This window comes from Hypomesus nipponensis, chromosome 5, assembly GCF_054491055.1.
Source record: "Hypomesus nipponensis isolate SF chromosome 5, ASM5449105v1, whole genome shotgun sequence".
Classification (NCBI taxonomy): Eukaryota; Metazoa; Chordata; class Actinopteri; order Osmeriformes; family Osmeridae; genus Hypomesus; species Hypomesus nipponensis.
Genome location: NC_140365.1, coordinates 775001 through 790834, shown reverse-complemented (window position 1 = coordinate 790834; position 15834 = coordinate 775001). Strand labels below are relative to the sequence as shown.

Here is a 15834-nt window from a genome sequence, read left to right as displayed (position 1 = left end):
TTGGACTGTAGGCATCTACACTACAGCCCCTTTAGAGGTGAAAATGTTGTTGGAACAATGAATGTGAATGCTACAATGTCCAGTTAACCTACAATATACAAACCCTGGTTTTGACCAAAAGAAATCACTGGTTCCCAGATTTAAATTATTGAGGTACTGAAAATGTATGACTGAACTAAATGGAAAGATATTTCAAAAACTGAACGGTATCCAAAAATAGCAGTGCCTGTATGCATCAGGGATATTTTCAAGTGTACAAACATTAAAAGATATTACAGTTTATCATTTAATATTAAGATTATTATTATTGTAATCATATTTAATATATTATAACTTCCTAAAAAAATAGGATTTTTCTTTCACATAAAATCTTAATTATACCTTGTGTCCCTGTTACGAAAGTAATCAAAGTAAAAGTTTTGCATATCTAGCATTAGCTTTTAAGGTAGTATGGCAGATCCTCTTTTATAACATTCAAGGGTGAGGCTCCAAATAATGCCTTGTGGAAAATTCCATCTTACAGCAATTTATTTGTCTGTGGCTCTTCAGTGCGAGCTTTGGTTAGTTGAAACCAAGTGAAATTGGTAAAACAAACAAAGAAGAAATAAAACAAACTGAAGAGACAGGTCATGGAACTGCTATTAAAAACTGTTTGCAAATGTATGTCAGACTTTGATAATTAGAGAAAGATTTACCCTTACTGTTCCTACATCTACTATTAACTACAAGTATTATATTAATTACATAACGTCTACTACTAATCACAGGAGATGTAGGAGAGAGAGAGATGATGTCGAGAGAAATGAGAGGCAGACCAGAGGAAATAACAAAGAGCATAGACCACTACAGTGTTATCAAAGACAGCACTCTGTTACAAGTTCATTGTGATTATTTGTACACACTACTAAAGTACATGAATGATCAACAAAAAGTGTATGTAGTGATCGGGAATGGAAGGAGAGAAATCAATGGATGCACAGTACATTTTAATAATATAATATTACAATTATCAATATTAACCACAAAAATATCAGTAAAATCCCCTGATTCAAAATTGAAATCAGCAAGGAAGCATTTTTTCTTTTTATAGTTTTGTATTTCTTTTTCTTTTACATTTGAACATTACAATATTTTTTTGTTTTTTTGTCTGTAGTCTTGTTTAAATCATCACTCAATCCTCCATATCATTTACTGTAAAAGCATCCAGCATTATTCTTCACCTGGTTGTTCTGAACAAAAGAGCTACAAAAAAGTGACACAAATCAGATAAAACTAGAATAACAAAAACCCGCAGGAGAAAAAATATTACATCAAAATCTATCACACAAAAACCGTTCTGTCACCCTGCTCCCAAATCTTCCTGCACATCTGAGTACATGTGTCTGTCTGAGCAAAACCCTCACTACACATTCTGAATGAGAGATTAGTTCAGATGCTGGAGGATTCATCTATTCAGTGTTATTCTATTGGCTGTATCTAAACGATCCTACACACCCTAGATCAGAGGTTGGCTTCACCAAACAAAGAAATCCAAAGACGTGACCTCAACAAACGGATTTCAATCAATCACTATTTGCCAAGCCGTATATTCACCTCTGAACGTTTGTCTAGTCTAGGAGACGCATCCAATAATCCTTCATTCTTCAACCAAACAATAGGCCGTCTTAAATAGCCCACATATACATGTGCAAATAGGAAACTGTTCTTTCTCTTCTGCTCACAGTGCAATGATTTATTATTATTCCTTTCAAATTTTTCATCTATTTCCCGCAAAAATAAATTAAACAATTCCACATTTGAACTCACAGGACTGAGGTATGGTATCAAAATCATTCCTAATGAATTTATAAGAGTAGTTGACTGAGAGACTAAACGTCACAACAAACAGGTTTTCCCACAGTGAGAGAGAGCACGTGTTCCTGACAAGCAGGAGGAATCAAACACCAACAAACGACAAACAACAAGTTGTGTCTTCTCTCAGGAGTGTAAAAGTGCCAGGGTGTTCAGAGCACTGTCCTGGGCTAGACTTCTAATCTTCATCACTAAGAACAGTGTGTTTTGGATTAAATTGATCACTCTTAACAAAATGATACTGCTGTCTTTAAACAAGACTTGGTTAGACAAAAGATAACAATCAACAATTTTTTTCTATTTCTCAAAACTGTGCGCTGAACTCACCATTTGTAAATATGCTGGTATGATACTTGTTATTCAGCTTCAGTATTTACAGAGCAAGCTATCCTGTTGGTGTTCAAATGTGTTCTGTTTGTCACTGGGGTCTTCAATGTCTCCAGTCAGTAAAGAACAAAGAATAATAATAATAATAGTTGTTTAGAGCTTCTTTTCTATTCACACGCTATAACATTTTCTTTGACACACCATCACAAAAATATGCTATTCTCTCATTGAGTTGGTTATATGCAGTGACTGGAATAATATGTACAGTTAATTTTTTTTCTTAAGTTTAAATTCACAATGTAATTATATGAAATTTGTTATAGAATACAATTTTTCTAAACAACAAAACGACACTTATAAAAAAGGACCATAAAAATATTGGAGTCCTCTTTGTATTGCCCAAAAATAGGTAATTATGGTTAACAATGAGACATCACAAGAATTAAAAACAGCTACTAAGATTCATTAGTTACCCTCCCAATTCATCTTTTTCTGAAATGTTCTTTTTTTTCACCAAGCCTTTCCACTTTGGATTTCTTTTGTGTGCAAAACGACACTCTGAAACTCTGATCTTATTTCTTCCTCTTACGATTGGTACCAAAGGTGAAGACACAACTTTTCAAACCACCTCAGCAATGCCCCCCCCCCCCCCCCCAAGAGAGAAACACAATCAGTTTACATGAGTACACTAAAAGGTTAAATAAAATCAACACAAATAATTATGATAAAACTAAAATGACTCTTTTAAAACTAATTCAACACTCTAAAGGAAGGTGAATGAAATCAACAGGAAACATCAAAACAATCCAGGCTTGGATTATGGTACAGCAGTTGTTTTTTTCTGAGATGATTTTTACTTTTCTTTTGTTCTGTGGTTCCATCTCTGTCTTTAAGTCTAGGTGACGCTGTAGTGCTTGAGGCTTGATGACATCACCTGCACACAGAGCCAATCAGAAACTCCGGCCTGTCTTCCCCGGACCACCTGTCAGACTCTGCATGGCAACACAGACACACAGACAACAGGCGTTACGATAACCAAATATTTCAAGTACACAAAGTATGATATTTGGATGTTTTACCAGTTGGAGCAAAGTGATCACACAGACTGTCAACATGACCTCACACACATCATCATTCCACAACTAGACAACATGCAACGTTATAGCAGCACATCTACAGCTATGTAGAAATCAGTCTCCCAGATTTACAACATATACAAACTACACCATATCTGTTCTTCTTTGGAAGGAATAGCTCAAAGGATGTGTATTGAGGACATTTTGCATTAACAAGAGAAATAGCTGAAACACCGGTTACTATCTTTAGAGGACTATCTAACTCACAACATGCACCACAGATAAACATCCTAAATCTACAGCACCATAAAAGCACCATCCACCGTGACAGTGAGTTTTGGTTGTAACAAGGTGCTGATGTCATTCTCAGCTAGCATGAGATCTGGTATCTGCTCAACACATTCTGGGAATGTGTTTCCATAATAATCTAATCCAATGCAAAAGCCATTTTCTCCTGTATATGCAGAGAAGATCATTGAAAGGCCCACAGGATATTAACTTAATATAAATTAGTAATTTATTGTAGATTGTTACCTATTGGAGCAGATTGGTGTAAGAACATTTACAGTCTGTAAATCAGGGAGATTGAGTTGTACACATGAGCCGAATCAACATCAGTCAAACACTCGCTGCTTCCATCAGGAATCAGATTTAGAGGAACAGAACATGAGTGAGGCTCCAGTGTTTGTCTGGGGTGGTGAGGTGAGGTGTGATGAGTCAAGCTTCAACTGTGGAAATGCTGAATAATGAGATCAGTGTACAACAACAGCTGGGAATGACTGCTAGATAATATGAATATAATATAAATAGAAGGTAATACCTCTAATGAGATGGCAACCGGCCACCTGCTCAATGGTATCCATTTGTAAAAGCTGTCGCAATCAACGGCCCCTAGAAGTGTACAGTTAGTGATTGGGTCAGTACACATTTCAAGAAGAGGGAGTCCATTTGATCATCCACCTTGTTCTGCATGAAGGGGATTTCTCTGTTGCTGTGTGTGTGTGTGTGTGTGTGTGTGTGTGTGTGTGTGTCTTGATCACATTCAATATATCATTGGCATCATACAATCAACTCAAATCACTTGTTTGCTTTGGCTCTATTTGAAGCACCCTATTGTAGCATGTATTTTCTCCCAGATTCCAGTGTTTTACTAATCATATTCACGGATCTGAAATGACCAGCTAATAGAGGGTCAAATGTTGATTTTGCCATCAAATAATTCAAATGACAAATATTGGAATTGAGTAAAAAGCTACAGGAATGATTCAAATGATCAGGTTCATTATTATGACTACATGGTAGGCAGTAGTTAAGGCAGGATAATTGGACAACCGCAAGTAAATCACAACAATAAATTCATACCATATTAACACATGTGCAAGTGATTTTACAGGCATGTAAAACATACAGCGTACTCATTCATGCCAACAACAACAATATGAATCTACAGTATTTACAGAGATCTACAGCCAGCTGGTCCCCTTGGGCTGAGTTGCAGCATGCCCATCTCCTCATGAACAACACTGCACTCCCACTGAAGAGAGTCCAGACTGAATCGTCTCCTCATGAACAACACTATGATCTTACTGAAGAGAGTCCAGACTGAATCGTCTCCTCATGAACAACACTGCACTCCCACTGAAGAGAGTCCAGACTGAATCGTCTCCTCATGAACAACACTGCACTCCCACTGAAGAGAGTCCAGACTGAATCGTCTCCTCATGAACAACACTGCACTCCCACTGAAGAGAGTCCAGTCTGAATCGTCTCCTCATGAACAATACTGTGATCTTACTGAGGAGAGTCCAGACTGAATCGTCTCCTCATGAACAACACTGTGATCTTACTGAAGAGAGTCCAGACTGAATCGTCTCCTCATGAACAACACTGTGATCTTACTGAGGAGAGTCCAGACTGAATCGTCTCCTCATGAACAACACTGCACTCCCACTGAAGAGAGTCCAGACTGAATTGTCTCCTCATGAACAACACTGTGATCTTACTGAAGAGAGTCCAGACTGAATCGTCTCCTCATGAACAATACTGTGATCTTACTGAGGAGAGTCCAGACTGAATCGTCTCCTCATGAACAACACTGTGATCTTACTGAAGAGAGTCCAGACTGAATCGTCTCCTCATGAACAACACTGTGATCTTACTGAGGAGAGTCCAGACTGAATCGTCTCCTCATGAACAACACTGTGATCTTACTGAGGAGAGTCCAGACTGAATCGTCTCCTCCGTAGAAGCTGATGTAACGTTTGTGTTGGATCATGAGGAGGGGGGTGAATGTCAATCTAGCAGATGAAACAAACGTAAAAAAAAAAAAAGACAAGCCCTTGTCTAGATATGCAAATAATGTGCGTCTAAAATGAATCTAATCTATGGTCCATGTAGGATGTTTAAATGTTATGAAAGGGTACAGCTTTGTTGTTGTTGTGGTATTGCTGCAGTATTCTCATCACAAGTGTACTCATCCTGCAAGTAATTCTATCAAACCATTTCTCCTTTTCATATGTGGTTTGCAACCAAGACTCATGCAAAGGTTTTAACCAAAGCAATGTAGACAATGAGGCGCTTCCAGTCAGAAAACTGTCCTCCTCTGTGTCTTCATCTTCACTTCTCTGTAATTCATCTCACTGAATGGGCGTACGATCCCACTATACTTTCGCGATTACAAACATCCTTCAGAGTCCTGGGGATGGGCCAAGAGTGTCAGCCCAATCACAAACATTAATATCGGATTCTTAAAAGTCATTTAAATGTGGCAACAATGTCACCATAACAAACTAATGACAGCGTGAAGTTCAGCACTGGCAAGTCGGTGACAGACAGATGCAGACAGACATGAGGCCTTGACGATGCGCCGTGTCCGACTACTCAGACTTGGCCATCACTGGATTGACTATCATGCTAATTCAATCATCATTTGACAGCCGAGAGTGTGTCTAGTAAATAGGCCAGACTTCCATATTCAGGAGCCAACAATGCTTCTGCATGAATTGAAACTGAATAAGATTTCAACAATTGGACTCTGACGGCCAGTAACAACGGCTCTACATGGCGGCAAAAGGCCAATTAAAGACATTTTCTTTGGTGTTTGGTGGTTTTGTTTGGGTATCAGTTTTAGCTGCTTGTTAAAAGGACATTAAACACCATTCGTCTCATTCTAACGTCCCCTCCCTCGTGTGATTCCCTCAGACGTCCAGCACGGCTGACAGGACAACACGTCCGTGTGAGTCATGTGCTGCTCAGGACCAGGTCCAGTCCTGTCTGGCTCCTGTAGCAACCATGTCCTCATCAGACCAACGCCACCACCCACACCGGACGCTACAGACAGGCTGTCTGAGGAACACAACGAGAGGTAAGAGGAGGGAGGCAGGTGGGAGGGATGTTGTCATGTTTACTGTCCTGTCTGGCTGCTCTCCGGGTCTAACCCCCAGTCGGGTCTGACAGAACGAGAGAGAGAGCGAGGGCGACAGAGAGAGGGAGCGAGGGAGACAGAAAGAGAGCGAGGGAGACAGAGGGAGAGAGCGAGAGGGAGACAGAGAGAGAGAGCGAGGGAGACAGAGAGAGGGAGCGAGGGATAGGCTGAAAGGGAATGAGAGAGCGACAAAGGGAAGGGGAGAGGGGGACAAAGAGGGAGGGGGAGAGTGAGAGAGGAGGTCAAAAGAGAGACAGGGCGGGCTGTACTCACCGCGAGGCTGTGTCCGAACCCAGATCCAGGCTGGGGGCTGGCAGCGCTAATGTAGTTCCCCACAGCTGAGTCCTGGCTCCCTGGCCCATACAGGTCTGTCACCGGCCCGGGGCTGTTAGCGCCAGGGAAGCCTCCAGGTCGCGGGGGGTTGGCCCCTGCACAAACAACACAGCAGGGGGCGCTGTAGTTCAGTCTCACCACGGAGGTAGGCTGTACGCCACAGACGATGGATCAGTTCATAAGATCTATAGGAATTCATTCTGGATCGGTTCAGGGACATACCCTACACAGACATATCTAAGAATATGTTACTGGATTCAAGGATATGGAATCCTACATGTTGGTCGGTAATGCTGTGGGTGATACTGTGTGGGGTTATCAGAAATGTCATCGGAAACCAGTATTCATAAGCTAACAAGTCCAAGATATAATGTAGGAACTGGATACAGAATAAGGGGCAGCCAAACAGCGATGTGAATCCAGAGTGATATTCTTTGGATACAGACATGCTCTGCATCGGGAACATACAGTGATGCTGTTCACAGACAACACAAGACGAGAAGACATCTGCACATTGTAGACTAGGAAGACTGGGACTTGTTAATGCAGTCCTGCTTTGCTGTGAGCAAATGCTGATATTAACGGAGTTGCAACTTGGAAACCCGATTGTGTTTGGGGTATTAATTAATGCGCTGTAGTGAATGTGTTTGTCTTGTTATCACAGCCTGTGATGTTTTCCTGCTTGCAGTCAATGTGACAGTTTGTGGACGGTGGGGTTGTCGTTGTATTTACTCATGCAGGTTCAAATCTTGAACACTTCATATTGTCTATGCCTCATCAGAGTTTGCCTTGCCAATTATTATACCAAAAGTAGCTTTGCTAAGTCCTATCTCAACCCTTCACCCTTCCCTGCTCCTTTAACCAAGCTGCTGGATGACTAATGCACTGGTCCATCTACCCCACAGATACCTAGCCTGGCTGTCGCCTGAGAACTCCAGAGAATGCTCTCAATACTAGTCTCCTTAACATCCAATTCCAGCCAGAAAGCAAAGGACAAAACTATAAAGCAGCGAAAACAGCTGTAAACCTTGAAAAATATAAAAGCTTGACTTGAGTTGGAGCCCAGGTACCGTTTCCAGGGATGTGAAGAAATCCCTGAGTCTGACCTCTGACCTCTGACCCCGTGCCCTGCGGCTACAGGAGACATTCAAACCTTTTTGAAAAGTTCAGACGCCTAAGAAAGGCCAATAACAGTGCTGGTGTAAAACCCTTAGGCGCGGGAAGAGAGGGAGCGATCTGTTGAACCTGTGAATCCCCCCCTCTCCGGACCGGCTGATTCAGGCCACAGTGTCTCTCCTGTTCATGGAAACACTGAAAATACATTCACATGAACAATAACAATTGCTCGTCAAAAAACGAGCAAATTCCCGATAGCTGCGTCCACTTCCAGAGTAAGGAGCTGTGAGGTACTTGAGTCAGAATGGTTTAGTGAACACTGGGACAAGAAAGTAGCATGCTTCAAGGAGCACTGGTGAACATCCTCTTACACACACACACACACACACACACAAGCACAAAACACGCCCACGTGTAATACTTGTTTAAGTGATCAGTCATAATTGATCTCACCATCCTTAACCGTCTCTTACTCGGCTCTGCAGTGTTCTGAGGGTAAAGAGATGTTCTGAGATGTTAGTCTGGCGAGTGGAAGAGGCTCCGCCCCTGGCATGGAAAGGACCCGGCACCTCTGGTGCCTGACTGCAGGCCCCTCCCACGACCTGCAGGCCCCTCCCACGACCTGCAGGCTCCTCCCACGACCTGCAGGCCCCTCCCATGACCTGCAGGCTCCTCCCATGACCTGCAGGCCCCTCCCATGACCTGCAGGCTCCTCCCACTACCTGCAGGCCCCTCCCACGACCTGCAGGCTCCTCCCACGACCTGCAGGCTCCTCCCACGACCGCTCTCAGCACTCTTTTCTGGCCAGCACAGCCTCCAATAGGCTTGCTTATTAAGCAATTACAGCTATTTTCAGTTTAAACAGTAATCCTCATTTTTTTATAATTGGTGGATGCTATTGAATCGGGCACAGCAGTTCCCCCCCCCCTCCCCCCCTCGCCCCCCCTCCTTACGTGGGAAACAGGATTTATGTTTCTTCCTTAAAGCCCTTAGCAGTACTGCCTCAGCCATTAACTTTAACAGCAAAACATGAGTTACACTTATTGGGTTTGACTGCCGGCTCAGAGACGCCCATGCTAATTTAACAAGCCAGACTGTGATTACACAGCTGTTTTGAAGACACAGGTGACTCATCTGTCCTGCACATTCCCCGCTCACTCTGTTTCCCTTCTGTCAGTCCCCTATCTCATTTATGCTGCCACAAAGCAGGCGTCTGATGTGCTGACGCAAATGTAATCCATTGAATTTCCTCTCTGCTTCCGTTACCAGCAACATTTATTATAAATTAGATGGAAAGTTCAACAACCAGGCAGAGCCAGTGGTGCTTGTGCAGCAGTCTGTCTATGAACTGTAAGGCGAGGTAAGAGGGTGGAGTTAGGGGATGCATTTGGCTGAATATGTAAAACAACACGCCTCAATCTACAACACCATCCTCCCCTGGGGAATGAATGATTCTACCGTGGCGATACAAAGACCGTCCGGACTGGAGTGATCAGGCTGCACTTTCTAAAGAGTCTTCGGTACGCTTCACAGCCTCACGTGGCGATGATGACAAGGCGGTGGAACAGCGTTTCCTGTGAGAACAGGTGGTCTCCCTGTGAGAACAGGTGGTCTCCCTGTGAGAACAGGCCATGGAGGGCCTGTTTACTACCTGAGGGGACACAGCCTGACCCCGGCCGCAGGAGGGGAGGGAGGAACACTGGGAGCGAGGCTGCTGTTCTGGAGACGCCAAGCCTGGTGTGAGCATGTGCAGCTCTGCAGGCAGGGAGCTGACTTCCTGTCTCCCGCCGGACTGTCCCGGCAGTGATCCAGCAAACGCTTTCGGCTGTGGGCGTCGGCAAGGCGGGGGCTTGGGGGGGCCGGTAGCCCTCCTGAGCGCATTTAGGACTGGGAGCTGCTCCAAACCTGGAGATGGGTGTAATCTTCACTGTAGAGCACAGGGCTTGAAGATGTCTTTTCCTGTCCGCTGCCAAAACCAATGAGGCGGGACTAGTGAGACTGGGAGGGAGGGAGGGAGGGAGGGAGGGAGGGAGGGAGGGAGGGAGGGAGGGAGGGAGGGAGGGAGGGAGGGAGGGAGGGAGAGAAAGAGGGGGGTAGAGAGGGAGGGAGCGAGGGAGGGGAAAGCAAGGGAGCGACGGAGTGAGGGAGAGAGGGAAGGAGGGAGAGAGGGAGAGAGGGGGAGAGAGGGAAGGAGAGAGGGAGGGGGGAGCGAGGGAGCGAGGGAGGGAGGGATAGAGGGAGGGAGGGAGGGATAGAGGGAGGGAGGGGACTGCAGGAGACCACAACACCTGCTGGAGCCTGATGGTCCCCCCTCCTCTGCTGGTGTAATTGAAGAGAGCTCCACCAGGAAGAGAGAGAGCATCAGGGAGAGAGAGACCATCAGTAAGCAGGCCGGGCCATCATCAGACATCATTACTGGCTCTCCACAGCCCCGTGGGTAAGCCCTGCATACTCTCTGCCCTGGACCAGAACAGGAGGCCGCTACAGGTATTCACCTGCCTGCCCTTCAGCCAACACCATGACAGAGAGCAGAGAGAGGCATGGAGAGTCTATCTCCCACAGCACATACAGCTCTGACGGCACCTAACAGCTCAATAACCAACACATCAGAGAGTGCATGGTTGCTTCACGGCACATTCCTGTAACCACTCACGATATACTGCTGTACTGAACACCTTTCACTGCAACAACATCATATAGCGGTCTGATTACAAACACATGCCAGTCTGTTGAGAGCACAATCTCCACAACAGAAGCCAAATGACCAGTAAATTAATAGTTGAGGAAAACAGCAACCATGGAATGAATCGTTTGTGTAGCAGGGTAATGGTTGAATTATGCACATACTGTAAACACAGGGTGTGATGGATCTGTAATGCACACACTCAGAACAGAGCTGAACATGCCTACTGATTGCCTTGTTTTTCATTCTCACTGTGATAATAGAGGTGATCATGCATCTGCTATGGGCACTTAATGACTGAATCATTTATGTGATTCTCACTGCGTCACTCCTCGTTCACCCACTCTGTGACTGACTCACTCTGTCATTCCTTCACTCTGTCATTAAGTCACTGTCATTAAGTCACTTGTTCATTCAGTCACTCTTTGCCTCTGAGTTCCAGGTGGGAGAGAAGGTTGGTTCCCCCCCCCCCCCCCCCCAGAGGACAGAACTGTAACCGTTAAGCTGCTGTGTCTGACTGGTCTCTTGCCTCTCATGCACATGGAGGAACACAGGCGCCCCTAACACAGGCGCCGCCCCAAACACAGGCACCGCCCCTAACACAGGCGCCGCCCCTAACACAGGCGCCGCCCCTAACACAGGCGCCGCCCCTAACACAGGCGCCGCCCCTAACACAGGCAGGTTTATACAGAGGGGAAAAAAGAAGACAAAGAAATACTAACTGATTGTGAAAACCCCCCGTAAAGGTACATTCAAAATCAAAATGGAAAGAAGTAGTAGGAGGAAAATCATGCAATGCATTTTGCTGGAGATAAATGAGGGGGGGGGGGGGAGCGAGGGCTGAAAACTGATCCTTTTTTCTCAAGGAAAAAAATAAAAATAAAAAGCACAGATCATCTGCATGGAGAAACGGTATGAGTGAAAGTGTCCAGGAGGTGAGAGAGAGAAGCGCACATACAAACCTGGGCTCTTAAACTGATCCGGGCTGTGTAGGTGCTGGAGGGGGGAGCTGCAGGCTGGCGTGGCGTGCTCACTGTGCAGCAGCTGGGCCCCCGGGGGCCCCAGGGAACCATAGTCCGCAAACGAGCAGGGCGCCCCCCGGTGGTCGCTGGGCGCAGAGTAAAACCCGTAATCGGGGAAGCCTGGGAGATAACAGGGGGAGGGAGGAGGTGGAGGAGGAGGGGAGGGAGGGAGATGGGAGGGGGATTGGGTAGGAGAAGGAGGGGTGAGGGGAAGGAGGGACTCCATCATTGTGGATAAAAAGTTGTCATGGTTCACAGTCAATGTCCAGACTCTTAGCGTCACGGTGATCCCTTGTCAGGAAGGATCCCATTATCTGGGATCGATTGGTCCTCCCTGCCCACCCCCAGCAGCCTGGGCTATCCAGGTTCATTAGTAGGTCTGGCAACACCAGGACAGTGTTGCTCTGTATGGCCCAACCATCCACACCCTCCTCAGGCTCTGTCTGCTCCTCAGGAGCATGGAGGAGAATAAAGATGGCTACCTGGCTGACTGTCACAATCACATCCCTCCAAAAACAAACTCCCAAAGGTCTCTCTCTGAGCCTGAGACACGTAACCTGCTTTCAGCAGTCTGGAGAGAGGGATGAGACAGCAGAATCATTAAAACAGGTCAATACATGTTTCATTGAGGACTACAATGCTAGCTGAACACACCCAAAGGAAACTCTTATCGTTTAACTGGAGGAAAACATACAATTCAAACAAATCAATAATTAATTTCAAGCCTCGGGTTTTGAACCAATAGCACTCCTTATGGAGGTCATTTGACAGTTTGCCACGTTAGATAACAAAAAGACGTTTATGTTTATTGGCCACAGACACAAGGGCGGCCCGAACCACGAAGATGAAGCCGTTCAAACAGTCTAGTCTTTCACACACAGATGGCGGATTATCCACGCTTCAGAAACCCTCTTTCAGCAGAAAGACGTGTCAACATTTAGGGCTTGTCCTCTTAGTCTGAGACAAGCTGCTCCTTGAAAGACAGCCATTAAAGGCAACTGTTGCCTCTCGCACCTCTCCAGAAGGGGAGGTAATCCAGTCAGAGGAAGCTGGAAGTGGACCCAGCAGCTCCCCCTGGTCAGGTGGCCCCGGCATGTTGGAGCTCTCTGCTTGCGGTGTCTAAAGTAGTGATCATCTGGAGCCCCGCCTAGCCTTCTGTAACCAGGCCGCTAGCAGCTGCCAGGCGCCATGTGAACACCAGGCGTGTTCCTGGCCCCAGCATCACCACCCTGTTTCAACACCCACGGGCCCAACGCCCGCTCCTGCAATCACAGGCTCAGAGGTGTGGCAGCAAGCCTATCTCCCCACCTCTCTGTCGGTCTCTCTTTGGCTGTCTCTGTCTGTCTCTTTCTGTCTCTGTCTGTGTCTGTCTGTCTCTATCTGTCTCTGTCTGTCTCTGTCTGTCTCTGTCTCTCTCTGTCTGTCTGTCTGTCTCTTTCTGTCTGTCTGTCTCTTTCTGTCTCTGTCTCTCTCTGTCTGTCTGTCTCTATTTATTCCATCTCTCGCACAGACTGACACCAGAAGCCAGGTTCCAGACACAATATTTCACATTATATCTCAATCAAGCAACTGCCACAGGATATCGATCACACTGTGCAACGCGTGCAAACAAACTGAGGTTACAGAACACGAGAGGCATTGATGAATGTGAAAGAAAACATTTGAATTAATGTATGTATGGCAGGGAAATGGAACAGAATCCATGTTGGTGAAAAATAAGATGTTAAACACGGACTTCATATCCTTCTATACTGCAGGTAAGTCTATGCTGCCGGTAAGTCTATACTGCAGGTAAGTCTATACTGCAGGTAAGTCTATACTGCCGGTAAGTCTATACTGCCGGTAAGTCTATACTGCAGGTAAGTCTATGCTGCCGGTAAGTCTATACTGCAGGTAAGTCTATGCTGCCGGTAAGTCTATACTGCAGGTAAGTCTATGCTGCCGGTAAGTCTATACTGCCGCTAAGTCTATGCTGCCGGTAAGTCTATACTGCAGGTAAGTCTATGCTGCCGGTAAGTCTATACTGCAGGTAAGTCTATGCTGCAGGTACGTCTATACTGCAGGTAAGTCTATACTGCAGGTAAGTCTATGCTGCAGGTACGTCTATACTGCAGGTAAGTCTATACTGCAGGTAAGTCTATACTGCAGGTAAGTCTATACTGCAGTCTCAACACCATTTGAGGCAGTCTGAAGCCAGGACTAACTCTGACCCTCCAAGCTCTCTCCTCTGTTTCTTCTCCCTCCCCTTTCTATCCATCTCTGTCCTGTCTGAGACTTCCTGTTACTGTGTGTGAACAGTATGGCTCCGGGAGGAGTCTTCTCTCTCTGTGAGTTGGAGCAGAAGCTCTCGGAGGGTCGCTGGTTTAACAGAAGAAAGGGATCTCCTCTGGGCCTCCAATATTCTGAGGTCCTCTCTCCCCCTCTCTCCCCCTCTCTCTGCCCTCTCTCGGTCCTCCCCCCCTCTCCCCCTCTCTCTGCCCTCTCTCTGCCCTCTCTCCCCCTCTCTCCCTCTCTCCCCCTCTCTCCCCCTCTCTCCCCCTCTCTCTCCCTCTCTCCCCCTCTCTCCTCCTCTCTCCCCCTCTCTCCCCCTCTCTCTCCCCTCTCTCCCCCTCTCTCCTCCTCTCTCCCCCTCTCTCTGCCCTCTCTCGGTCCTCTCTCCCCTCTCTCCCCCCTCCCCAGGTCCTTTCTTCCAGCTTCTCCACGCTACACTGCCTTCAGGCGACTTTCTCAGGACAAACTGTACGCATTCAGCAAGCATGGCTGTAATCACAAAGAGACCAGGGCAACAGAAGAAATACCACATTTATAATAACAAAAGAAGGGACACTTGTGTTAAATCCGTTTTTGACGTTGGGGTATAGCCAGCCGTCCTTGTGTTCGGGGTGCACTTCCTGCTCTCATTAGACAAACTTCCTCTCCTCGCTCTAATTGGATCTTTAACAACAAACAAGAGACGACCTTTACCAAGGCCTCACGACTAAGTTCCCCGCTGACAGGCCTGCTGAGGGGGAAGGAGGGAGGGGGAGGGGGGAGGGGGAGGAGGAAGGAGGGAGGGGGAGGGGGGAGGGGGAGGAGGAAGGAGGGAGGGGGAGGGGAGAGCGGCAGATCCCTGGCACGACCATGCCTCATCCGCTACCCATCAGCCAGACCCTCCACAATGATAACTTTCTGCTGCAATCTGCATCATTCCTCCAGTCCCAGACGAAGTAGAGAGAGAGGATGCTAGGACGACATCGACACACACAACATCAAATACTGTACAGACAATCCACTGCTCATCTATCTCTGCAGAAAAGGTCTTATCTAATGAAGCCAGGCAAAATCAATTTTATTGTCAAGGTAGATCGCTTGTAATGATAGTGCCATCAGTGGAGAAGGATAGGAATAAAAGGAGGCAGAGAAAGTCTTCTCTGGGGAGAAAAGAACAACAGCCATCTGGGAAGTCCATGGCTAGATTATCTTCAACTAATTTTCTTTTCGCCGCATACAAATGATTTAAGCTGCTTTCACTTGGGGACAAGATGAGGATGCCTTCATGAAAGAACAAACGTTCCCACATCAAAGTAGCAGGAATAATGTCTTAGCTCTGATTCTCCCCAGACAGACAGATGATGGTCTTTAACACGATGATGAGGGTTGTTTCATGCTTCTACAACATCTGAGATGGTCTGAGGTGGATGGACCGGGGAGTGTGTGTGTGTGTGTGTGTGTGTGTAGGCATGTGTGTATATTCATGTGGATGTGTGTGTGTGTGTGTGTGGGTGCGCACCACCTTGATACCCTTCATCTTACAAGAACAACTTCTTCTTGTGGAACAAAACAACTCACAGTCCCACATATCACATGGAAAGAGAACCCATCAAACTCTCTCTGTAGTAACATGCTTAGCACATTCTTTCCGTCAGTGTTCACTCGTGTGGATAATAAAACACAACATTTGACTGAGGTGACAACGTTACCCTGAGTCTATCATAAAGACATGCATCGTATGAATGTGAATGA

General features: G+C 46.1%; 1 protein-coding gene across 3 annotated transcripts in view; it reads right to left on the bottom strand.

The window, feature by feature from the left end:
* Positions 1-973: 973 nt before the first annotated feature.
* The window catches only part of LOC146287620 (RNA-binding protein Musashi homolog 2-like), a 178124-nt gene continuing 163263 nt past the window's right edge, over positions 974-15834 (bottom strand). The window contains exons 12-15 of one of the 3 annotated variants that reach the window (XM_084697807.1): positions 11773-11952; positions 6952-7106; positions 4075-4145; positions 974-3170 (exon numbers count right to left, since the gene is read on the bottom strand). In XM_084697807.1, the coding sequence (XP_084553933.1) occupies positions 4104-4145; positions 6952-7106; positions 11773-11952 (377 nt within the window). In that variant the 3' untranslated portion in view covers positions 974-3170; positions 4075-4103. The remainder of the gene's footprint in view (positions 3171-4074; positions 4146-6951; positions 7107-11772; positions 11953-15834) is intronic. The other 2 variants (XM_084697808.1, XM_084697809.1) reach the window with 2 other exon arrangements.